This window comes from Symphalangus syndactylus, chromosome 6 (genome assembly GCF_028878055.3).
Source record: "Symphalangus syndactylus isolate Jambi chromosome 6, NHGRI_mSymSyn1-v2.1_pri, whole genome shotgun sequence".
In the NCBI taxonomy this organism is placed as follows: domain Eukaryota; kingdom Metazoa; phylum Chordata; class Mammalia; order Primates; family Hylobatidae; genus Symphalangus; species Symphalangus syndactylus.
The window spans coordinates 20,592,010-20,619,567 of NC_072428.2; the positions used below are offsets into that span (position 1 = coordinate 20,592,010).

At 38.8% G+C, this 27,558-nt stretch overlaps 1 protein-coding gene across 1 annotated transcript in view; it reads right to left on the reverse strand.

Moving 5' to 3' along the window:
- TRIM44 (tripartite motif containing 44) overlaps positions 1–27,558 on the reverse strand; it is a 143,110-nt gene that overhangs the window by 59,929 nt on the left and 55,623 nt on the right. The window contains exons 3-4 of the mRNA XM_055281922.2: positions 26,302–26,541; positions 16,999–17,018 (exon numbers count right to left, since the gene is read on the reverse strand). Coding sequence (XP_055137897.1) covers positions 16,999–17,018; positions 26,302–26,541 — 260 coding nt within the window. The remainder of the gene's footprint in view (positions 1–16,998; positions 17,019–26,301; positions 26,542–27,558) is intronic.

A 27,558-nucleotide genomic window follows, 5' to 3' on the forward strand; every position in this document is an offset into this window, starting at 1 on the left:
TTTCATGCAGTGGCAAGTTTATGCAGAAAACCAAAACACAGTCAAGAATTTATTCTAAAGAAGTAGTATTTCAGCAGACACCTGGATGAAGCGAGAGAGCAAGCCATGTGAAACTCTGGGGACGGGCATTCCTGCAGAGGGGAACATGAGCACAAAGGCCCTGATGTAGGAAGGAACTTCCCTCTGAAGAAGAGGAAGAAAGCAATGTGGCTAAGGTGAGCAATGGGGCATGGGGATGGAGAGAGGTAGGTGGGAGCCTCATTTTTGAGGCTTTATAGGCTCCCTTTCCCCCAGAATTTGTGTTATTCTGACACAAATTCCAGACACAATATAATTCATACTGCAGTGTTCTGACTGGGAGAATTACATGATCTTTGTATCCTAGAAGTTCATGCTAGCTTCTATGTGAAGAATGGAATGGCAGTGGGGGTCGAGGGGAGGTCTGGCAGGAGGAAGAATGAATAAGAGTGGCCAACAGCAAGAAGGCAGTAGGATTCTTAAAGGGAAGTATGTGGCATACACCAGGACGGTGAGGTAGAGGTGGTGAGAAGCTTCTATATTTGATGTATACTTAGGATAAATCTGACAGGATTTGCTGATTAACTGGATGTGGAATGCAAAGAAAAAAGAAAGATATTGGGAATAATTCCTCAGCTACTGGCCTGAGACAGAATAATGCCATTTACTAAGAAGGCAAAGGGTAGAAGAATTTGGAAGACAGAAGAGAAAACCAGAGTTATGTTTTGAACAAAAGTAGCTAGGAGAGCAAAGCCATGGGATGTAGGACAGGAAGGTCTTACTCTAACTCTTGCCACTTCTAGTTTTAGCTGGGCAAACTTGGACAAGTCACTTACACTCATTCAATTTCCTCATCTATGTAATATGGAAATAGCAAAACCACCTCTCGGGATTGACAGAATATGGAAATGAGATGTCTGTGTACATCCTGTAAATTGTAAAGGTGCTGAATCAAGGTCAATTTTCTTGTTTCCTTTGTTATTTCTGGTAAATGTTTAAATGACTCATGACTCATTTAAGCCTCAGGTTGTAAATACAATTATGTCTTAACAGATACCATTATAAAAGACCTTTATTTCATTCACTCTTATTTCACTTGTTTAGCACTTTACGCTTTTAAAGGGTGTAAGACACAATTTACTCTTCTTACTTGTATTTCTTATATACTATCATTACTTGATTCTTAATACAGAGTAGGTACTACTGCTTCTATATGACTGATGAGAAAATTGAGACAGCCAGGTTCTAATGAAAGCCTGATATCCTGGTGTCATTGCCCTTCTCTCTTGGCCTTTAGTCAGAATACTGTGATCCTAGTGTATAATCCATTCGGCATCAAGGCCTGGCCATATTAGAGAAATTTCTCACACATTGAAAGTTAAAGCAATTCCATGATCATTGGTGAAAAAAAATTACTATTCGTTAGATGCAGTACTTAAGGGTTTGTAAAATGTTTTCTTGGTTCTTCCCAATATATGATAAACATGTATTAGCTTTTCGATGTAAGAGGCACTATCAAGACATAAAAGGATTGGCCCACTTTATGCAATGACTTAAAACTGGAAAAAATGTAATTGTTCTGCATTGCTTTATATTTAGTAATGTTCCTTGTCACTGCCTGATTCATTCATTCATTTAACCAAGATTTGAGTGTCTACTAATGTGCTGGGTGCTTGTTGTACAGTGGTACCACTGTGTTGTTATTATTAAAAATAGGAAAAAAATCACATTATTAAGATGAAAAGAACATAAAACTTATTTATGGTGATATTTTAAAAATGGAATTATGTACATCCAAGTTTTTTTTTTTAATGACAATTTTTAAAAATATCTGAGCAGACCTCTCTGGGCCTCCTTTTCCCAGGAATATGTATTACCTTCATTTTCTATACCCCTGATAGCTACACTTTTAATTGCGGTACAAATAAATTACATGAATAATAGCAGAGAAATGTCCTAGAAGTCCCAAAGTATGGTGAAGAGATGATTTCAACTAAGACAATGACTCTACATTTTCTTTATACCCTCTTTCTGCACGTCAGTCATTAGCAACAAGTCCCAACATCTAGTGGAGAAAAAGCAGCATGCATCATAGTATATCTTGAGGAACACTGCTTCTAAAGAACATTTATGTGATAGGGGTTAAAAGAGTCTTATGGTCAATAAGTTTGGGAATGTCAGGTTAAACAAAGTAAACATATTTCATTATCACAAGGCTGCTCAAAGTCTTTATCACATCATGATACTTGTGGAACTCCAAGAGTGTGGCCTTTGCCAAACTTACTGGACCATGGAACCCTAGTTTAGAAGAGCAAACTGAGAGCTAAAATAGTGTTTAGTCTAATATATCTAGAAAGCTCTGCATTGGGAGATTTCCGTTTACAGCTACAAGTGACATGAATCTTTTAGTAGGCTGCCGATCCTTTAATGTGAGTTAAGCAGACACAGAATAAATATATGCCCCTGAAATGTGGAGGAGAGACCATTCACCATGTGGTAAGCGCCATGAAAACAAGGACTGCATTTGGTTTTTGGTTTCTACTATAGCTCCAACATCTAGCACTACCTAGCACATAGTAGACACTTGATCAAATTTGTTTCATAAATGGATAAAGGAATGAATTTTATAGAAATGACAGAAGGCTCATGGAGATTTTGGAATGAGTGGCCACACTGTTTTTCTGTCTTCAATGATTTTAATTTCCATATCTAGACTTTAAGACGGTACTTATTTTCTTAGAACAAAGGAGTGAGAATTATTCCAACAGCCTTTTGCATCACGACCCTGCATTAATCTAATAAAAGAAAGGTTACACTCCTATTTGTTGATGAACGGCACATTAATGAGATCTTCTTGAAATAATCCCATCTCTATTATGGAGGCAAAATTACATTTTCCAGCATATACTGTGTCAGTCGAGCTCCCAAATTTTGATATTAATTTTTTTCCCTTGCAAAGGCAATATTAACTTATTAGCTTGTCAAACCTCTGGAAAATCAAGGGTAACCTCATAGTTTTAAATAGTGATTATCAACCTCTACTGCTCTCTTTGTTTTGAGATGAAGTCTTGCTTCGTTGCCCAGGCTGGAGTGCAGTGGCACGATCTCGGCTCACTGCAACCTCTACCTCCCAGTTCAAGCAATTATGGTGCCTCAGCCTCCTGAGTAGCTGGGATTACAGGTGTGTGCAACCATGCCTGGCTAATTTTTGTATTTTTAGTAGAGATGGGGTTTTGCCATGTTGGCCAGGCTGGTCTGGAACTCCTGGCCTCAATCAATTCACCTGCCTAGGCCTCTCAAAGCGCTGGGATTACAGGAGTGAGCTGTAGCACCCGGCCTCTACTGCTCTCTTATTCTATCTTTTGTATATCTTCCTACCAGCCAGAAGGACTGGGTAAGTTTTATTTTCTATAACAGATTTTGAAAGAAGGATTAGAGTCTCTTTTTTTTTTTTTTTTTTTTTTTTTTTTTTTTTTTTTTTTTTTTTTTTTTTTTTTGAGACGGAGTCTTGCTCTATCACCCAGGCTGGAGTGCAGTGGCCCGATCTCGGCTCACTGCAAGCTCCGCCTCCCGGGTTCACGCCATTCTCCTGCCTCAGCCTCTCCGAGTAGCTGGGACTACAGGCGCCCGCCACCACGCCCGGCTAATTTTTTTTTTTTTGTATTTTTAGTAGAGACGGGGTTTCACTGTGGTCTCGATCTCCTGACCTCGTGATCCATCCGCCTCGGCCTCCCAAAGTGCTGGGATTACAAGCGTGAGCCACCGCGCCCGGCCGGATTAGAGTCTCTTTAAAACGTGTTTTTAAATTACACATCGCTTGCCTTCCTTTACCTTTTCTTAAGACTCTAAAGCATAAGTTCTTCGAAGGCTGGGACTTTGAATGTTTTCTCTACAGTTATATCCCTAGCACCAAAGACAATGCTAGAATGAAGCAGGTGCTCTAAAAACTCTGCTGAATGAATGCCATGTTTCTCCTCCAACTGAGACTCACTGTTTCAAAGTAAAATATCTGTTTCTGTCTCTCTCTCTCTCTCTAACATACACATACACACATCAAGGAATACAGGGAAGTCTTGCTGTACATTATGGCAATTTTTTCCCATGAAAAATACATACATCATAGAAGTTTGGTTCTAACAGATCATTTAGATGAGCTGTGGACAGCCTCTGCATTGTTTAATGTCAACAAACCTCCTCTTCTTCTGAGCTTTATCCCACCCGAGCCATAGAATCAAGTTAGGAAAGAATCATGACTCACATTATGGGACATAGGGCTAATCTTGAGCTATGAACCTGATAGATCTCAAAAGAAAAGGATATTCTCCAAATTGCTCATTCAGGATATTTTATTTTGCAGCTAACCTTATTTTACTAGAAAAAATATTTTCCTTTTTATTATAAATTGTTTGTATCTGCTTAAGTCTGACTTTGTTGTAGATTGGGACCATGATCTCTCTATAGAATAGTATAGGTTCTATTTTAAAAATACAACCCAATAGGATAAGATTCAGTACATTAACTTACTAGCTCTATGACCTTAGTCAAGGTACTGAACATCTCTGAGTCTGTTATGAGAATATTAATAGCATCTTCTTCCTAAATTGTTTTGAGGATTAAATGAGATAATCATCCATGTGAGTGCTGGCTACTTTCATTAACAGCCTCTGAAGGGTTGATGGACTAATAGCTATGATGATTAAGTACCTAAACAAGTTCATCACTTCCTCGAGTCCTCCTTTTATTTTCTAATAAGCCACTTTCCCCTACTCAACCCAAAGAAGTAGACACCCACAACAAGTATGCTTTATGGGTCCTATTTTATTACCAAGTATGAATCCCTCCTGCAGAGTTTAGATAGGATTTCTGGGTCGCTTCTGGGTGAGTGGTATAATTTTGGGTAGTCATTCATCTGGCCCCCTGTGTTTCTTTCATAGCCTACGTGGCAATCTTCTTTCCTCAGGTGATTCCTTAAAAAGACTTGGTTGGCTAGGAATTCAACCCTTCACTTTAGTGTATCAAAAATTCCTAACCTGAGGGAATGAGTGCCGAAAGCTAGGAGCATGCTGGGCTGGAGCATCTGTGCCTGGCCTTTTCATCTATGCAACCTGCCGGTAATTGCTAAGTTTTCCCTCCTGCAACAATTATCCCCCCATTTTTCTCCCTGCCCCACACCGTACTCCCCAGTTAATTATCAGTTCTGGAATGAAACTGCTTGCCTCTCCTGCTGTTGCCATGGTAACAGCTGGCCTGCACCTGCCACTTGGTGAACAGTGGCTCTTTCAGAAAAGGCAATGGCAGTTGCTGGCTCCACAAAAGCCAGTGAGTAAACTAATGTTTACCTGTCTGGGGAGAGAAGTTCCTGTTCATTCCACCTTAGGCACTTTCCTGGCAAGCCCCACCTCAACTTTCTTCTCAGACAAACTGCTTGTTGACATTCAACAAAGAAAATGAAAAAATTTTCTCATAAAAGTACCAAATCCCTGTTGGCTTGTCATAATTCCATCCATCAGCTTTACTTTTTCCTGGCCATGAGGTTGGAAGATATGAATCTTCCATCTTCTGACAAAGGCAATACAGTATAATGGTTGGAAGGATAGAATTTTAATCCTGATACCTCTGGGTTCTAATCCAGGTTGAGTCACTTTCTAACTGTGTGATCACGGCTTAGTCACTTAATTTCTTATAACATCACTGTCTTCATATACACAAAGAAAAATGGGATTAGAATAACGCCCTCACGGAGTTGTTTTAAAACTTTCAAATTATATATGTAGATCTAGCTCCTAGTTAATGTTTAATACATAGACAGGTATTACTGCTGGATAACTATTAACCCTGGACAATCCTGAAAGGTACGGAAAAGTTGGCAGCTTAGTGAGTTTTAACTAGTCCTTGTATGAGAGACAATAATACCTGTACAGGTGGGAGAAAATGGCAGCTGTCCCAAAGTATCTAGACCAAGATGCATCTAGCAGCTGAGAAATGCCTCTCTCCCTGCTTTTGCTGCAACTCTGTCAGCTCCTCCCTCTTTGCACTGTTTTTCTCATGCTCAATCTCACTTCCCTTTAAATAGAAATGATGAAACCAGAGGGTAAGACATGTACTCACCAAGAAAACAAAATGCTTTTCCATTTTATAACCACACTGCAAACCTACAGGCAACAACTGGTAGTGGTGCTAAGAAGGAATGAGGCATTTATACAAGAAAATGTTTTTCTTCACTGAACCCCCTGCTTATAGACAAGAAAGTATTTATTTTATGAACCTGCAACCATTCATGTTTAGGTCCTGGGTCCAAACAAGTATAGGCACATGAATTTGCCTCATGGTAAAACCTCACCATTTAGGGTACTCCAGTTTTAACTCAGCCTTTGGCTACCTTTCTTAAAGTTCTGAAGCCACCTCCCTACTATTTTAATTTTAAGAAAATCTGCACTCATCGACTCTCAACTTCACATCATCTTGGAAAGAAAATAAACAAACAAAAAACTCCACCAGCATGTGCTGCCAGCATGAGTTACAGATGGCTGCTGTTTCAGCTTCTGGATAAAGAGGTAACTGCAGTTCAGTGACATAGAGCAACAAAAAAAAAAAAAAAAAAAAAGGAAGGACCCTTGGAAGCTGTTGGGAAAATGGAATTACTGACCTCTTGCCTGCCTCTCACTGGGAAAAAATGTGACAAGATGCTTAAGACCAGCAGGTTTCTCCTAAAATGAAAAAGACACCACCACCACCAATTTTGCTGTGGCTGTCCACAGGTGAGGGAGGCATAACCAAGGACATCAAATTTAGTTATTCTTAAAACACAGACTGAAGTTGTGTGACTTCCTAAAATCCACTCTGCTTAGTGCTAGTCCAAAATAGCTATGAAGACAAATAAGGAAGAAGAGAATTAGGCTGCAGCTAGACTCCTCAGCATTGGATCTAACTCAGGGACCAATGTGGCATTCCTTCACATCAACTTAATTGTTTGCAGAAGGTCCTTGAATAGAGTCTTTTCATTCAACATTTTTTTTTTATAATGTTGATGAGGAAAAATAAAGGCGGGGGGGATTCCCAGCCTGGGCCACTGTGTGTGGAGTTTGTACTTGCTCCCCATGTCTGCGTGGGTTTTCTGCAGGTACTCTGGTTTCCTCCCACATCTCAAAGATGTGCACCTTAGGTGAACTGGTGTCTAAATTGTCATAGTCTGAGTGAGTGTGGGTGTGAGTGCAGCCTGCAATGAAATGGCATCCTGGCCAGGGCAGGTTCCCACTTTGTGCCCTGAGCTGCTCCAGCCACTCATGACTGTGAACTGGAATAATGGGGTAAATAATTATCTTGCTTGTTCTATTAATCTTTCTTAAATCTTTCTTAACTCTTGTTTATATCAACTGGTCTATGGTAAAATTGGTTTCGTTATACATCATTTCACTTAAAGCTGCTGTTTCCAAGCGCCTATGAATGATGTTAAGTGAGGACTTACTGTGCTTTCCAAACTTGACTTTAAATTAGAGGAAGACAGGAGAAAATTTTTCCAATCTATCCATCTGACAAAGGCCTAATATCTAGAGTCTACATGGAACTTAAACAAATTTACAAGAAAAAAACAACCCCATTAAAAAGTGGGCATGAATACGCACTTCTCCAAAGAAGACATACATGTAGCCAACAAACATAAAAAAGCTCAACATCACTGATCATTAGAGAAATGCAAATCAAAATTACAATGAGATACCATCTCACGCCAGTCAAGAATAACAGATTCTGGCAAGGTGCAGAGAAAAACCTGTAGACAGTGTGCTGATTCCTCAAAGACCTAGAATCGAATTACCAAATGGTAATTTGACCCAGCAATCCCATTATTGGGTATATACCCAAAGGAATATAAATCATTCTATTATAAAGATACATGCATGCATATATTCATTGCAGCAATATTCACAATAGCAAAGACATGGAATCAACCCAAATGTCCATCAGTGATAGACTGGATAAAGAAAATGTGATACATATACACCATGGAATACTATGCAGCCACAGAAAGAAATGAGATCATGTCCTTTTCAGGGGCATGGATGGAGTTGGAAGCCATTATCCTCAGGAAACTAACATAGGAACAGAAAACCAAACACTGCACATTCTCACTTTAAGTGGGAGGTGAATGATGAGAACACATGGACCCATGGGAGGAATACCACAAATTGGGGCCTGTCAGAGGGTTGGGGGTGGGAGGAAGAAGAGCATCAGGAAGAATAGCTAAGGGATACTGGGCTTAATACCTAAGTGATGGGATGATCTGTGCAGCAAATCAGCATGGCACACGTTTACCTATGTAACAAACCTGCACATCCTGCACATGTACCCCTGAACTTAAACACTGAAGAAGAAATAAAAAAAAATACAGGGTGCCCAGTTAAATTTAAATTTCAGATAACAGTGAATGTTTTTAAATATTTCTTAATTTTTAAATGTTATTGACAAACAACAATTGTGTATATTTACAGGATACAATGTGATGTTTTGATATGTGTAAATATTGTGGAACAATTATGTTAAGCTAGTTAATATATCCATGACTTCACATACTTATTTTTTGTGTTAAGAACACTTAAGATATAATCTTTTAGCAATTCTGAAATACATAATGAATTTTTTTAGCATGAGTATCTTCCAAATATTGTGTAGCACATACTCATACTAATTTTTTTTGCTGTTTACATAAATTCCAGTTAAAATGGGTGTTCTGTATTTTATCTGGCTACTCTAATTGGGAAATGAGCAGAAAGGCCCTAAGAAGGCAAAACAGCTGTCACAAATCCCTGGTATACAGGTACTCTGAGATAATTTATCCATTGAACAAACACCTCCAACCTATTTTGTCATCTGGTTTAGTGTCCACCAGGGCAAATATGTACAGTTGTGCATTCATAATGCTGACATCAAGTTTTACTTATTTTTAACTATTCTCTGGCATATGACAGTATCTTACTCTAACAAAGTCAGCACATTATGACAATTTTTTGGCAGATGGAATTAGGCATCTTGAGGAAAGGGCACCTTTTTCTAGTTCACGCCAAGGTATCATGGATAGTGGTAACCCTGTATCCATGGCAGATTAGCATAAAATGTGCTGCAGTGTTTTTCAAACCATGGATTGTAACCCACTGATGAGCTGGGAAATCATTTTAGTGGGTCACAAACATTAGTGATGATAATGATAGAATAGAATATCAGTGTCTTTTATGTAATAAACGTGGTGAAAAAAAAGAAAAGAATAAATTAGAGGAAGGCAGAAGCTATCAAAACAGACACAAATCAAATAGACAATTCCCTTCTACAATTACTTTACCTCAGTTGCTTAGTTTTCCATCTAAAAGACCAACCCCCAAAAGGAGAATACTTTAAATGCTTCAAAACATATTTGTCCTTTAAGTATAATAAGATGTGAGATTTTGATGGGGAAACAAAAATGTAAAGAAAGCAATTTACCCATAACAAATCATGAGATGTGACTAGAGGAAGAAACCTGTAAGATTCAGAAGTCTGTCCATTTCTTCTATAAGGGGGCAATGCTGTAGTCAAGAGGTAAAGTGTAACATGGTACACCTCACCCTTTACAAGCTGGATTCAACCCACCTTCTAGTCTTGTCTCCTGCCCCAGGCCAGTCATGCAGTTATTCACCATTCCCCACACAGCACATGTGTTTTCACTCCTTGAGCCTTCATACTTACCTCTTTGCTTAGACAGCTTTCTTGTTTTTCCAATCTGAAGAAGCCTAGACCTATCCATTTGTCAAGGTCCAGAAGAAACGCTATATTTTCTGATTCTTTATCCTGAGTTAGTTGGAACCTACTCTACATCCAACATGTTTTTCAGAGAATCATTATACTGCAGTAGTTAAGAGCTTGCAGTCTGGAGTCAGACTACTTGAGTTTGAATGCTGGCTCTACCACTTTTTAGCTGTGTGACCTCATGAGTGTATAACCTCTCTGCGACTCAGTTTTTTCATTCAAATTAGAAATAAAAATAATATATTAATCATTTATTAGGACTGTTGTGAGAAAGATAATATATGTAAATGTTTAAAATATTTCCTTACATACAGTTGGCACTCAATGCTTCTTTATAATTTATCATAATAATTATTACACTGCACTTAAATATAAAATTTAAATTGCTGGCTAGATGTGGTGGCTCATGCCTGTATTCTCAGCACTTTGGGAGGCCGAAGTAGGAGGATCACTTGACCTCAGTAGTTCAAAACCAGCTTGGGGAACAAAGTAATAAAAAATAAAAAAATTAGCCAGGCATGGTGGCATGAACCTATTGTCCCAGCTACTCGCTGATGGGGGTGGGAGGCTGAGTTGGGAGGATCACTTAAGCCAGGGAGGTTGAGGCTGCGGTGAGCTGTGATTGTACTATTACACTCTAGCCTAGGTGACAAAGCAAGTCTCTGTCTCATAAATAAATAAATAAATAAAATTAAAATGGTTTATTTAGCTCTCTTTCAAACTAGATTTTGAGATCTTTAAATGCAGGAACAAAGTCTTAGTCATCTTCATATCCCTGAGGCCTAGCAGAGGGCCTGGCATTAGGCGCTCTAAGATGTTTGTTGAAAGAAAGAATTCCTCTGCAATCTTTCTTGTCTGAGAGGTTAGGGAATAGAGCTCCTAGTGGGAAATGTTATCCTGATAAGTTCTGAGGCCAAATATATAAACAAGGTTAGCCTGCCAAGTATCATAACTACTGTACTGGATGGCAAACAAGTTGATTAGAGTTAAACCATAGCATGCAAAGTGACATCCATGCCCCTTCCTCTTGGGCCCTTTTTTCTCAGCATTATAAAGTAAGTAGATCTATGTTAAAAATATAGGCTGCTTCTAGTCAACATTTCCAGGTGGAGACAGATGCAATGAGCTAGAGGCACTTCAGCTGAGTTTTCCAGCTGTGAATGGAATCTCTGGTTAATACACTAACATGCACAAAATAAAGTTGTGACTCTTACGGGCAAATTTCTGAATCAATTATTTTAGCAAAGAGGTATGCTTTGGGTATAGACAGGCAGCACAATGCATAGTGTGGCTTCAACTTTCACCTGACTTAAGTGAGGGATAAACAATCCTGATCAGCATGGAAAAATAAGGTCAGCTCAGGTTCCATAACAGGGAAATGTGACAATTAAGAGACTCTATATGCTGAAGGCCAACTTAGATGGTGGCATCCCACTCTGCATAATAAGCAGTCCTGATAGTTCCATTCCATGTCACAAGTATCACAGCCATTTTCTTCAGCTTCCAGATAGACTTCCTGCAATGAAGACAACGCAACAACCAAACCACAAATTTGCAATCAGAAGACAAAAGAAACCTAAGCGTATCACTAACTTAGTCCTCTTTCATCTCTACAACCTAAACAGAAAGAGAAATGCCATATCTAAGAACATATGGTTATTCATTTAGAGGGGTAAAAAAACTACCTAGAATACAGACCCAAGATAATTTTTAAAGAAACAAAATTGAGGAAAAAAAATCCACCAAATTATAGAATCTGTAAGCAGGTTGTTTCTACTCTATATTTGATAAAAGACTTGTATTCCTTCTCACAAGGATATCCCCAAAACTAGGTGGAGGAAACAGTGGAGAGGGGTGAGGATAATATTTACAGAGAACTAAAAATAAGAGTACAAGGATGTTAAATGACTTGCCCAAGGTCACACAGTCAGTCACAGACAGAATCAAAAATAGAAGCTAGGTCTGCTGACTCTCCTTCGGCTCCTACTCCTTCAGAACACGCTTCCTGTTTGATCACAGAATCAGTATGGGTCAGATTCACAGTGATCTCAGCAGGAGCTTTTTGCCTGAATAACAGCCAGCTTTGAAGATGAAAAAATTCTACAGAAGTTCCAAGTGTGGTTGTTACTATTAAAAAGCCATTTTCCTCTTAGGTTAAAAAAAATTACAGAAAACCTCAATAGCAAATCAAAATCTAATCCTGATCTTCCTCCTTCTCCTCTAAGCACAAGAGTTTAAGGGTCTTTTCCCTCTCTGACTTCCTCCCACTACACAATAGCTTTTACGCTAACAGATCCTATTGCCACCCCCTCTGCTAGGATATATATTACTTCTCAGCAGGCTCCAGCAGGAGTAGAGAAGGAGTCAATCTGTGAGGGAGTGAACACAAGATCTCTCATAATAGCACAGAGAAGACAGAAAATTGATGCCAAAAGTGTAAATTGCTTTTCTGCTTAAGAAAAAAAGAAATCACTCTGGGCTTCAAAGGTACCTTTTTTTTTTTCTTTTTTTTAGACGGAGTCTTGCTCTGTTGCCAGGCTGGATTGCAGTGGCATGATCTCGGCTCACTGCAACCTCTGACTCCCTGGCTCAAGTGAGTCTCCTGCCTCAGCCTCCCAAGTAGCTGGGATTACAGGCACACGCCACAATGCCCAGCTAATTTTTGTATTTTTCATAGAGACGGGGTTTCACCATGTTGGCCAGGATGGTCTCGATCTCCTGACCTCGTGATCTGCCCACTTCAGTCTCTCAAAGTCAAAGACACTCTCTTAAACGATGACTCCACAGCAGTTAATAATACACATGTTCTACATATTAGGACTTTTGTTTCTCCATGCCCTCCAAGAATTCTTGCCAGCTATATGACTGTGTATCATGGATCTGAGGAGTAAGATACCAGTTTGAGAGGCAACAGACAGCTATTCTGTGGAGTCAAAGGCAGGCTTAGTTGGCTGCTCCCCAGGGAGCACCCCTTTTTCTGCTAACCCTCAGAGGATACTGTGTGAGAATGAGACAAAGACATTCCCTTTATAATGACAGAGGCTAGAGGGGAAGCAACCTGCAGAAAACAGGGGCCACAGCAATTCAATGCTAAAGCAATTGAAGAACTCCCAGGTTAGAGGAACAAGACCGCAGTCATATTCTGAGGACTGTGTGTGAATCCTCTTGGCTTTCATATAGGGTCACAGAGAGAAGCATGCTGCCATTTTGAAGATAGTCCAAATGGTGGCTGAGAGCACTTGGTGGTTAAGCTCTGAAGCCAGACTAGATTCAAGTCATAGCTCTGCCACTTACTAGCCATGTGATCTAAGGCAAATTAATCTCTCAAAGCATTAATTTCTTCATTTGACAAGTGGGCTAATAACTACATCATGAGGTTTGCCTGCAGATTAAATTAGAATATATATAAAGCTTTGGACATAATGAACTGTCAATAAATGGTAGCTATGATTATGATTGTGGTAAATTAGCAGAATAACTGCACAGTGAAATTCAGGGCAAGGAACAGACATGACTAAAAGCACAACATTTGGTCCCCTAATATCAAACAGCTTGGGAAATCAAAACAGAAAAGAGGAAAAAAGGCAAGACACTCCAGCTAGTAAAAAGGGAGGAAGATCCATTATAGACAAATATGTTTCCATAGGCAGGAGTTTTTCTGTTTTTCTTCCACCATGGAGACTGGTTGGAATCTAGTTCTCTCTGGACTTCTATGTAGACAGTGGAGAAGAGGCTGTGTGAAAAGAATGCTAGCAAAGGAGACACAGGCATAATGATCCAAGCAGAACTGGAACTCAGTGTCTCCAGCTTCATTTCTCATCCATCCCTTGTGTAGGGACTCCCACACTTCCTTTCTGCCTTCCTTATACATCAAACTCTCATTTAGTACTGTCAGCAATACAGAAGCCTTTGGAACAAAACTCTATTTGGCTTGTTGAAATGGTAAAGTATATATCATAAATGAGAAAAATTTCAGATCAAAGGCAATTTGCCTTGAAGGGTTAATCAGAATAAATTGAGCCAAATGGTAGTTCAATACAAATAAAGTGAATTGAACCAACAAGCACGAATTTAAAGGTTAAAAAAGAAAATCTGACTCCTCCTCCTTCTTTCTGACAAATCAGAACATGCACTTATTTTTGGTACTTATTGTATCAAAAAGGGTTCCATCAACTCCTAGTCCAATGGACTCCTTGCTGACCTACATAGCAGCCTGGCTCAAGGGAGATGGCCTGACATCTTGGTTGCAAGTAAAGAAACTCTATGCCTTTCCATTATCTTGTCAAAATGATACAAAGGCATCTGCAATTAAACTCTAAAGCCAGAATCTCACACTGAACAGTATCTTTAAAGGGAGTTAATCTCTTCATACGGTCCTTGTATTCTTCTAATCAATGGGACTCTGGCATGTGGCTATAAAGATGAGTGTGTTCATCCTAATCCGGCTCTCCTAAGACAGAAATGCCACTGCTATCCTGTGGAGCCTGCACATTACCTCTGCCAAGGTATTTTCTTTATCATGGTCTTGTTTGAACTCTTTTTCTGGGAAAGTAAGTCTAGGGCTCTGACTGGACTGGATTTTAAGGAGCTAGAGCTAATCTTGAGAGAAAAGGCGGAGGAGGGCCAAGGAGATAGTTTAAAGTGCATCTAAACCAAAGGTCTGTGCAAAATGATAAAAACCTAACCAGTAACTAGAAGATATTGATTTAGGCTCCCATCATCGATAACCTAGTCTAACTAGTCTCCCAGGCTCTTTTCTTATTTTTCAATTTTTTGTTTTTTTTTGAGATGGAGTCTTGCTCTTGTTGCCCAGGCTGGAATGCAATGGCACAATCTTGGCTCACTGCAACCTCTGCCTCCCAGGTTCAGGCAATTCTCCTGCCTCAGCCTCCCAAGTAGCTGGGATTACAGGTGTGCGCCACCATCCTTGGCTAATTTTTGTATTTTTGGTAGAGAGAGGGTTTCACCATGTTGGTCAGGCTGGTCTCGAATTCCCGACCTCAGGTGATCCACCTGCCTCGGCCTCCCAAAGTCCTGGGACTACAGGCATGAGGCACTGTGCCCGACCTCAATTTTTAAAATTTATTTTTTATTTACTTATTTTTAGAGACAGAGTCTCATAATGTTGCCCAGGCTGCTCTTGAATTTCTGGGTTCAAGCAATCTTCCCACCTCAGCCTTCTGAGTAGCTGGAATTATAGGTGCGCATCACTGTGCCTGGAAGTCTCCCATGCTCTTGATCCACCTCCAATTCATTCTCCATTCTGTAGGTAGGAGACACTTCTAAAATGCAAATCTGTTCAGGTTAATTCTTGTTTAAAATTCTTTAATAGCTTCCCATTGCCTTCAGTATAGTGCTTAAATGCCTTAAGAAGGTCTATAAGGCCCTAAATGATCTGGGCTCTGCTGTCTTTGTTCCATACCTCTCTTGTCTGGGACTGGCACACACTTTGTTTACTCTACCTAGAACAACCAACCCCTGCTCCAACCTTTCAGATCTCTGTTTATATATAACCTTTTCTGGTAAGCCTCCCCTTATCCTCCAAGACTAACTTAGGAGCCCTTCCTAAAGTAGCCTACAGTTATCAGAACACATTCCCTACCATGTAATTGCCCAGTTACATGTTCGCCTCTCCCACTACACTTAGGATCTACAAGAGTAGGAACTATGCCTGCTTTAGTCACCACGATATACCCAGGATGTAGCACAGTGCCAGACACACAGTAGGTCATTAATATATGTTAAATGAACAAAAGGAAGGGAGTGAAGAGTGAGGAAGGAAGGAAAAGAACCACAACACAGAAGGAGCCTGTTCCTGAGAATGGTTGAAAGATGGAGTTCTGAAGTGGTTCCCGGAAACCCTGTAGGTTTAAAGCAAGATGCCTACGCCTTTTAAAGTTGGGTGCCTGTGGCTTTAGCCATAGTAGACAAGGAGCTAGACAAGAGCTTGTTGTTCCAGAGCAGATGTTAAAAACTATAGTTTCCAAGGGAAGAACACACCATGAGATGCAGATGTGGGACAACATTTGGTGCTAAGAAAGAGGCTCAGGATATGGGGAGGGAAAACGAAAAAAGAGAGGAAACTGTTTTTGTTGGTTTGTAAAAAGCAAACACACAAACAAACAAAATAACAAAGAAGGGTCAAATCCTGATTCCAGTAAGGTAACCTTTGACAATTCATTTAGCTTTTTTTAATAAGGGACTTGATAGTGATTTTCAAACTGAGTTCTGAGGAACCCTAGGTCACTGCAGAAGCTCCTCAGGGTCTATTTTGAAGAAGAGAGAAAGTTCAATGAATGCTGCCCCAACTTTAACCAGAGAAAAATTGTTTTTTACACATTGAGGTTCTGCTTAAAGTCCATTTGAAAAAAGGGTGCTTCTGCTAAAAATAAAGTTTGAATAGCAGTGGCCTGGATGACCATTCTGATACTTCCCAGCCTTAAAAACCCTTGATTCTATGTGACAGATGGGACCCATCTGGACATTGCATTTTACTTTGTACAAATATTCCTCAATTGTGTTGATGACACAGCTGTAGCTTCTCCTGGAGTCTGTTTTCACTGCTTGAGGAGAATGACAGGAAGGGTAAGTAAACCACAGTCCAGGTTCACTGCAAGGCTGAGACAATAATAAAATGCACTTCTAAACTGTATTCAACTGTGGCAATACAGAAGCACAAAGAACTTTTTTTTTTCCCAAATAAAGTTTTGTATACCTGTACCCTAGGATTCATCATATAGGTGTCTTGGGTCTGACACAAAGATATTATAGGTCAGAAGTAAAGAATACTAGATCTAGAGCCCGTTAAAAAAATCAATCCAATTCCAATCAAGAAAGAACAATACAAAAATTTATCTAGTCAGTCCACCTGATACCATTACCATTACCATAATGATACTACATTACCATTTAAATGTAGTGCCTATTCTTCTTAACAAGGTATTCTGAATGTACAAAAGAATACAGCAAAGTTACTGTCATTATATACCTTAAAGTCTATCTTTATCTGAAGGTTACAGGCAGGAAATGACATAGATGAGAGGGAGACGGGAGTCTTACAAAATAAGATCTTCAAATCCCAGGCTTAAGATAGAGATCCCTTTTCTGTGCTGTTCCTTGACTGTCCATATTTCATGGAGCACTAAAAGGCCACAAATGTCACTCTACTTCAATTATGAGAAAAGACAAGCAACAATGTGATCTTACCTGGGTCCTTCCTCATCGCCCTGAAAGACAAACAGAAAGAAACAGTATTAGAAATCACTGTTGGTACAGACAGAGTCAGATTTCTTCCTTTTCCCTCCCCTCTCCCAACCTGAATGCATGGACTATACATTTGTTGTAACAGAGACAAACCAACAGACATCTAAAGGCTAAGACAAGAGCTCATATAATCCTATGTTCAAACTGCCCAGTGGAGACGAACTGCTAATTTGCCCTGACATGCAGAGCAGAGAAGTTAATGCACAGACCTAGGAGGCCTAAATAATAGCCTTGCCTATTTACCGACCTAGGAGGCCTAAATAATAGCCTTGCCTATTTACAGACCTAGGAGGCCTAAATAATAGCCTTGCAGTATTTAGTTCTTAGCAAAGTGAGAAACCCAAAATAGAGGCAGGTCTTAGGCAAAAGCTAGCCAGTTCCAAAAACATCAAGCTGTTTCCTTCAAAGACTCATTTCTGCCTTGTTCTAGCATTTTTCATCAAATATGAACACTGTTATTCTAATATAAAGAACACTGTGGTATAAAGGGCACCGAACTGGGACTCAAGAAATCGGGATTCTAGTCCAAGCTCTGTTACTTATTAGTTATGTGTCCTTGGGCAAACATTAATTAATCTGGACTTTGGTCTTCTCCTCTGTAAGAGGTTAGTTCTGACATTTGATGATCCACATCATTCTTCCACCAAACAATGGTTCTTCTCTTTTTCTTGCCCACTTTTCAAAAACAATGTGTTTACATTATTTTTCCAGGTATGGCATTCTCTCAACCTAACTTTATCAGAAGTGATCACAGCAGATTCCTTTGAGCTTCCTTCTGTGATCAAATGAGATTTTTCAAATAACTCTCAAGCCTTTCCCAAGGGACCTCACTTATCCTTTTGGTGTCAGCATATCTTTTATATCCTTCTTTTTAGCCATTGAGGGGTAGTCTTAATAGAGAATGTACATTCTGGTTGTACTCCTTGGAGAATGAATGAATGAATGAATGAATGAATGGTTCCTACTGGTATAAGGCAGAATGAGCTCTCAAGTCAGATGTTCTGTGTTCAAGTCTTAACCCTATCACTTTACTGCTGTATTAGCCTACTCATGTTATTTTGCCTTTCTTAACTTCAATTTCCTAATTTGTAAAATGGGGTAATAATTGTCTCTGTATCATAAGATGAGTATGAGGATTAAATGAAATAATGCTTATAATCACCAAACACAGTGCCTGTGACACAGGATGTATTTAATAAAGGCTATTTATCAGTATCAGTAACAATTCAGTAGGATTCATTAAGAAGCTACTATATATATGCTAACTAAGGAAAAACAATCACCCATGATGATCTAACCTTCTAGGATTTTCGAATCAGGAGCACGAGAAACAGGCAGAAAGAAAATGAACTATTACTAAATGTGTTATGAACAATACCAAAGACATAAACATAATAATATAAGAATCAACAGGAAGTTATGAACACTGCCTCTCCTGGAGAAGGTGGGAAAAGCTTCACACACTGAAGAAGGTAGCATTGATATTGCCACTTTGAGGGATAAATAGTATTTTCCCAGGCTGACAACAGAGAAAAGTGGGAAGAACACTGAACTAGCAAGAGCAAAGGCAAATTTCTAAAAATGTCTTGTTCAAGGAACCTTGAGTTCTGTGAAACTAGAGAATGGGGATGTGCATGTGTGTGTTTTGGGCAGGGCGCTGGGGGTGGTATAAGGTTGGAACTGAGGGCAATGTGGGGTTGACCGTGACTGAGGTAAAGGGAGACTGCCAGGGTGCAAGCCTGTAAAGTACAGCTGCAGTCAGAAAGGTGACAGTTAAGGATCTGCAGTAGTGGGAAGGGCGTTAATCATCCACACTCCAACTAGAGGGAAGTAGGGTGAGTGGTAGAGGGAGGGTATAGGGATGGTGGAAAATTTCTTTGCATTTTTATCATCTGGTATGTCTCATGGGAACTATAATATACCAATAAAAAAGTTATATAATTTAAATTTAATATGAGTTACATAACTATGAATGGCACAATTAAATCTCAACACAAATTTTTCAATTATTTTTGGATGTTTAAGCCTGATTGTCTAAGATAACTTTATGGAAAAAATATCTAAACTTTCTCCCATAATTTAGAGCAAGTCCTCCTCACAATCACATACCTTAGTGTAATGATTAAGAGAAAGGGTTTCTCAGTTATAATATAAAAACATGGTCTCAAATTCTGGTTCATTAATCCCAACAGTGAAGCTTTTGGTAATTTACTTCTCCAAGGTTCAGTTTCTCCATCTGCACATAAAGATCCTCGTTCTTACCTCAAAGAGTCACCATATGGATTAAAATAAATGAGAAAATCTGTGTAAAACACTAAGCAAGTGTCTAGCACCTTGTAATTGTTCAACAAATAGTAGCCATTATTTTACTTTCCTTGAATTGTTAATTAATAACATTTCTAGGGGAGAGCAGGGAAGGACAGAAAAGATGGGACACAAAGTTTTGCTATATGTTCATCCAATTCTACTGCTTATAGATGTATGCTTCTGTTCTGAAACAATGGTCACTGTTACAAAGCAAGAATATACACACACATATGAATTATAAAGCCGTTTTGAATAGGTTGGCACAGAGAGGATTGCTAATCTTGCTAGTAAAAGATATGCATGTGATATTCCTGCTACCTGAAATGCACATCCCTATTCTAAAAACCTAGCTAATTCCTATCTATCCTTTAAGATCAAGTCTTACTCAGAAACTTCTTCACTAACATCTTAAATAAGTTAATCCTCCTCCTTTCCCCCACATTTGTAGGGTTCGCTACTCTACACTAGTACTTAGAGAAGAAAACTGACAATGACAACATCAAACAGTGCCTCCCTCTTTGGATTTCAACTCCTTGAGAATAGAAACTTGTGTTTTGCTCATTTCTGTATTCACCGCACCTAACACAGCACAAGGCTCATGGTAAATAATTTTTCAAGATATAGCTAAGGTTTAAGATTAATTTCTACTCCTATTATAAGCGAATTCTGGTTTCAGAGAATATTAGAAGTGAGAGTCTATTAAATACCAACTTCCATTTAAGTGACTTGTTAGATTAAGCACTGCTCCCAAATCCCTAATTAAGATATCACAAATGCTCTTGGTTGGCAGACTGCACTCTTGTGCAACCTCCCATTTCTACCTCCACCAGTGGAAATGTTGTTCACCAAGAATCAAACAAGGCTGTTTATATGAACTTGTAATGATGACACATTTAATTAACAAAAAGTGAACGCAACAGAGATAACTTGCTCACATAAGAAATAAGTTGAATGCATCCACAGTATTTAATAAAGATGAATTACTTAAAAATTGTTGTCAATTTTAGTGTAGGTGAAACACAAGCAAAATACTAGAAACAATAAGTTATAAGAACTAAGATTCTGTATTCAGCTTGCTTTGAATGGTATCACTCTCACTGCAGAGTCTGAAATTGAACCTTATAAATGGTGCAAAATGGGTGTGGTTTAGCCAGAAACATGACATTTAACTCTAATTAGCAAACCCATATTTTCAAAGGCCTTGCCTCAGAATAAAAAAAAAAGTACAAATATGTTTCAAGTTTAAAATAAATGATTATCATGTGCATGTATCATTTTTAATGGTTTACCCATCTGAACATACTTTTTCCAATATTAGCTCATTGCAACTCAGTATTCTCCTTACCAAACTGGACAAAAGACAAAAATCCTCATGACATATAAATAAAGACACACCACTTTTTAATACTTAGCTTTATAAAGAGTTTTATAAAATGATGTAAGTAAATTCTGCAAAAAACAGTGAGAAAAAAAATAAAGAAGAGAATACTTCTCACTTTGTTTTATGAGGCCAATATAATCCTAATACCCAAACCTGACAATGGCATTATAAAAGTATACAAACCAATATCCCTTATGAACAAAGACACAAAACTCCTGAACAAAATATAAGCAAACTGAACCCAGATTATACATCATGGCCAAATGGGAGTTTATCTCAGAAATGCAAGGTTGGTTTAATATTGTAAAATTAACCAACATGATTAACCATTACAACAGAATAATGAAAAAATGCGTATGATCATTTCAAGAGATACAGAAGATATATCTCACAAAAGTCAGCATCAGTTTGTATAAAAGCCCTCAGCACATTAGGAATAGAAAGGCACTTCCTCAATCTGATAAAAGGCATCTACAAAAAACATCATACTTAACAGTAATATACTGAATCCCTTCCTTCTAAGATTACAAACAAGGCAAGGATGTCCACTTTTACCATTTATGTTAGACATTGCACTGGAGTTTGTAGCCACTGCAATAAGACAAGACAAAGAAATAAAAAGCATGAAGATTAGAAACAAAGAAAGTAAAACTGTCTCTATTTGTAGATGGCATAATTGCTGACATAGAAAATCCTAAAGAATCTATAAAGCCACTATTATAACTAATAGGTGAATCTGACAAGGTTACAAGATATAAGGCTAATATCTGCAGTGAGCCGAGATCGTGCCACTACACTCCAGCCTGGGCGACAGCGAGACTCTGTCTCAAAAAAAAAAAAAAAAAAGATATAAGGCTAATATACAAAAACCAATTATATGTTTATATACTAACATAAGCTGAAAAAATTTAAAAACAATTCTATTTTCAATAGTATTGAAAATATTAAATAACTAGGAATAAACTTAATAAAAGCCATTAATACCTTTAAATAAAAACCATGAACCATTTCTGAGAGCATGTAAAAACAGACTTATAAATGGAGACATATGTTCATTCATACTGCTGTTCTGCAGGGCTAATGTGTCATTTCTCTTCAGCTACTCTGCTTTCAAGATTTTTTTCTTTGCCACTAGTTTTCAGAAGTTTGACTCTGATGTGTCTGGGTATGGATTTCTTAGTTTATCTTGCTTAGGTTCACTCTGCTTCTTAAATCTGTAGGTTTATGTCTTTCAGCCAAATTTTAGATATTTTAAAACACTATTACTTCAAACTATTTTTTCAGCTCCACATTCCTTTTCCCCCCCTTGACACTAGTGACATGTATCTTTCATTATTGTCCTATAAGTCCCTGAAGCTCAGTTCAATTATTTTTCCATGTTTTTTGTTGTTATTTAGATTGGATCAGTATCAATCTATCTTCAAATTCACCAAATCTTTCCTTCAGTTTGCCATTAAGCCCATCCAGTGAATTTCTGGTGTCAGTTACTGTATTTTTCAGTTCTAAAATTTTCATTTGGTACTTTCTAATATCTTTATTTCTTTATTGAGGTTTTCATTTATTTCCAGAGTGCTTGTAATTGCTCACTGAAACATTCTTATAATAGCAGGTTTAAAATCTTTGTCTTTTAATTCCAACATCTATGCCATCTTAGAGTTAGCATATATCAATTCTCTTTTCTCCTTAGCATTGAGATTTTCATTTTATTTTATTTTTTGAGACAGGGTCTTGCACTGTCACCCATACTGGAGTACAGTGGTGTGAACACAGATCGCTGCAGCCTCAACCTCCTGGGTTCAAGCGATCCTCTTGCCTCGGCCTTACAGAATTGAGATTTTTATTGGTTCTTTGGTCTGTAGCCTGGACATGATGAGTTATAGTATGAAAACCTTGTTCCTATTTAAATTTTCTATTTTAGCAGTCAACCTGTTTAGATTCAGAATGCATGCCCTGGATCCTTTTTGTGAACTATGGTTCACATGTCACCTTAGTTTATAAAGCCTCTACAGTGCTATTCTTGTCTGCCCCACTCAGATGACAGGACTCCATTCTACATTCTCCACAGAGCTAGTTGGGGAGGAGGAGGGAAACCAAATCATTACTACAGGGCAGGAGTGAAAGATAAAATTCCAATAACTGACTCAGCTGGGGAAGTGCATAGCCTAGTTAATGCAGGGGTGAGAGGGAGGAGTTAGAGCTCTATCTACAGTCTCCAAAACGAACAGGTACTACTTCCTCTGTACTATTACTGCAGGGTAGGGTGGAAGTCAGAGTTCCACCTACAGATGCATAGGAGATGGGTACCACTCATTACTGAGAGGAGCAAGGCCAAAGGTAGAAGTAAGAGTTTCACTCACAAGCTCCATAGAGAAAGATACCTCATTAACATAGGGCATATATTAAAATGAGTGAGTTTCATTCACTGGCTCCACTGCTGCGTGCCAATTGGGGTTGAGGAGCAGTGCCACTTTTTTCATGATGTTTGCCTCCAGAAGCAGGCTTTTCTTGGGTATTTTTTTTGTCTGTGTGTATTAGTGTTTCCAATTTGTAGAACACCCAGGCCAGCACATATAGAAGTAAATAAAACCCCAGGGAATTCACTGCCTTGTATTCTCTCAAATCCCAAGGTCCCTGATCTGTATGCCATCTTTTTTCCACCTGCAAGAGTCTTTTGGTAGATGATTTCAGCATTTTTGCCCAGAGAGTTCTACTGTAATAAGTGAAAGGAGTAAAATAGAATATGTTTACTCCATCTTGCTCAGAACCAGAAGCTGCAATTTGCTTTAAATATGCCAAAAATAAAATAGATTGGTGAGTGGAAGGTTGAAAAGATGGCTAGATATGTAATGAAACAAGTATGGTAAAATGTTAATAGGAGAATCTAGGTGGTAGGTACATAGGCATAATCTGTAAAATCCTTTCAACTGTGGTGTATGTTTAAAGAATTTTATAATAAAATGTTGGAGGGGGGGTCTTTTGGCTGAATTCAAAATGCAGGTGATTTTTGATAAATTCTATACCACAAAAAGAACATAATTCCTCTGATGAGTGAAAGACAGGTACTGGATATTTGCTCTCACCAATAAGTTACCAGATTAACTGGAACAAGAGGCTATTAAATAATAACAGCTCTTTGTAAACACTCTAGTGGCTGAACACTATCTCTGTTTTTAAGAGCTCATTTTGTCTGTAGCCTGGTCCTTAAGCCTTGTCAGCGCTTGCATCCCTTTAAGAGTAATTCCATCAGAGTTAACAAGCATAGTACAGTTGAGGTGCTTAAAGGACAGCTAATGTCAGAGGACTAAATTCATAGATTAAAACAAAAGAGAAGAATAAACCTCAAAATTAAACTTTTTTTTTTTTTTTTTTGAGATGGAGTTTCACTCTGTCTCCCAGGCTGGGGTGCAGTGGCCACAATCTTGGCTCACTGCAACCTCCGCCTCCTGGGTTCAAGCGATTCTTCTGCCTCCACCTCCCAAGTAACTGGGACTGCAGGTGCTCGCCACCACACCCAGCTAATTTTTGTATTTTTAGTACAGACAGGGTTAAGCCATGTTGGCAGGGCAGGCTTAAACTCCTGACCTCAGGTGATCCTCCCACTCCCACCTCGGCCTCCCAAAGTGCTAGGATTACAGGCATGAGCCACCATGCCTAGCCAAAATTAAATTTTTATTTTTCAAAGAACAACCTAATCAACATAGGGAATAAATGAAGGGGTCGAACTTGATGGGAACTGTGGACAGAGTTATGCTGTCCATCCCTTGAATTAACTCTGGTTGAACCTTTTGTTTATTAAGACACAAACTGACCAACTGACCATCTTGACATTGTAAAGGTATGCAAAGCTGTCTAGAACATAGATTCTTCTCATTTTTCCCACAGATACAGATGGGATGCTTAGCGTATGTCTTATAGTAGGGGGAAAGCACAGGCACTGAAATAGGACAGACTTAAATCTAAACCCTGGCTCTATTTTCTACTGACGAAATGACATTGGGTCAGTATCTCTACAGTTCTCTGCCTCTCAAATATCCCATTTGTAAAATGGAGTTAATGAATGCTGACATAAGAATTAAAGGAAATGATGAATACAAAGTGCTCTCTTGCCTATATAGAAACTTATTTAGGCACATAATTTCTCAATTATGGGGAGAATAAAATGAAAAGAAGAAGAGTTATTCTTTTCACACATTGATGAAAATTAATCAAAAGACTTGGATGGGTATAGCAGATACCTTTCAATGGTTTCTTACATTTCCTGTCAGGATAGCTTGGAAATACCTGCCTCCTGGATTACTTTGGCTCTTCTACTGGCCAGTTTATTCTGTGGCCAGGCTATCTCAAGCCAAGGCAGGACTTCCAGTTAAGGCTGGACTTGCTGAGTCAGCAACAGTCCTAGAAAGTCCACAGGACTCTCCTAGGTTTTCTTCTAGAAGGAACTACCCTAAACCTATCTGGCATTACCTTCACTAGAATTGTCAAATTATGAAATCTGATTAATAGTAGCCTGTCGCTAGTGGCTGAAATATAAGTTTTTTGGTTTTGTTTTTTTTTTTTTGAGACAGGATCTCACTCTGTCACACAGGGTGGAGTGCAATGGCACAATCACAGCTCACTGTAGACTCAACCTCTGGGGCTCAAGTAATCTTCCTACCTCTCCTGAGTAGCTGGGACTATAGGCAGGTGAGACCATTCTGCTAATTTTTTATTTTTATTTTGTAGACACAGGGTCTCACTATGTTGCCCAGGCTGGTCTCAAACTCCTGGACTCAAGCAATCCTTCCACCCCAGCCTCCCAAAGTGCTGGGATTACAGGCGTGAGCCACTGAGCCCAGCTTGTACTTTTTTTTTTAATGGCTACCTTAAATAATTTTTTCAAAGTAGATTCAAAATGACTAAACGCCTAAACATGTTGCTTGGTAAAATGCCTAAGACCCTTTTATTCCCGTTAAAAATAACAATGAATATGACAACTAACATCTGTACAGTGATTCAACATTTACCTTGTGTCTTTCATTCATAGTTTTTTTTTTTTTTTAATCTTACAATGCCCTAGTGCATGTGCCATTCTTAATCCAGCAGTTATGCCTCCAATTTATGCAGCTGGCTCCATATAACAACCAGCTTGAGATACCTTTTCACTATGTACAAAGTCAGTCCAAAATCTTTCATTCTGGCCTGCTTTATGCTCTACTTCATGATTTGTTCTCATTCAGCCCAGGTCTATGATGACTTTACAGGCTCATTTCACAACTTGGGGTCTGTCGCTTGCCCTCTTCTCTGGCTGTACTTTTTGGCTTCCTTTCTTAATTGTGATTAGTATCTGCCCCCACTGACTATACTCCTTAAAGTAATGATGGATAAATAATTTGGTAGGCCCAGCCACTGAGTAAACTAGTGGCCAATACTTCCATACTGGTTTATACACCATGTAAAACACTTATACCCTACCTAGATTTCAATTCATTCATGTTCAGGGACCACATGGGGTCTAACAAATATGGCATCAGTTTCCTCCTATTTCTCTTGCTACTAATAATTATGGGCTTTTCCTTTACCTCTGCCTTTGGCTCAGCTGATTCATTAGAGGTATCAAGTTGTTCCTTGGCTTGGGCCATCTGAGTCATCAACCTATCCATGTGGGATTGGATGTCTGCCAGTATCTCAGTCACATGAGCTGTGGCCATTGCCTCCTGGATGTCCACTAGATGAAGGGCCTTCTGCTCCTCATCAGCAATCACTTTCTGAACTTTCTTAAATTCCTGCTGTATAAACATCTTCATTTGGTCCCGAGTTACCTGTAGAACAGAGACAAGTAAGAAGAGTAAGTTGAACATACAAAGAAACAAAAGGGCAGAGTTATTACTACACAACCCTGGCCAAAATACACACCATGGATCCTATCCGATCCTAAAGTTTTGGGAATATCCTAAAAACAATGTTCCCCTAATATCTTCGATGAATTTCCTGCTAATCTTTTTGCCTTTTTCATTCTTCAAGGAGTAATGTCTTATCCTTTTTTCCTTTTGGTTTTGTTCATTTTTATACCAGTAATATATGTGATGAATATATAGAGTAAAAAATGAGGCCGGGCGCGGTGGCTCATGCATGTAATCCTAGCACTTTGGGAGGCCAAGGCGGCTGGATCACTTGAGGTCAGGAGTTCGAAACCAGCCTGGCCAACATGAGGAAACCCTGTCTCTACTAAAAATACAAAAAAATTTGCTGGGCATGGTGGTGGGTGCCTGTAATCCCAGCTACTTGGGAGGCTGAGGCAGGAGAATTGCTTGAACCAAGAAGGCAGAGGTTGCAGTGAGCCCAGATCGCACCACTGCACTCCAACCTAGGCGACAGAGCAAGTCTCCATCTCAAAACAAAACAAAACAAAAAACGAAATTCTTCCTCTCTGCCCCAATTACTGTTAACAGTTTGGTATGTATCCTCCCAGCCATTTTCCTATATACTTATGTACATATATGTATATAGATAATTAAGTAGTTTTTATATAAATGAATCATAGTGAAAATATGGTTGTCTTACTTTTCTACTTCAGATATATTTGTGCATACAGATCAACTTCATTCTATTATTTTTACTATCTGTATGATATGGAGATGGAGGGGTGTGTGTGTGTGTGTGTGTGTGTGTGTGTGTGTGTGTATGTCTCCTATTTAACCATTCCTCTCTTAATGGAAGTACAGGATATTTCCAAATTTTTGCTATTATAAACAACACAGCAATAAACATCCTTGGCTATATCTCTTAATATATGCATACGAGTTTCTTTAAAGACGTTTAGAGCCACTTAGTAAATT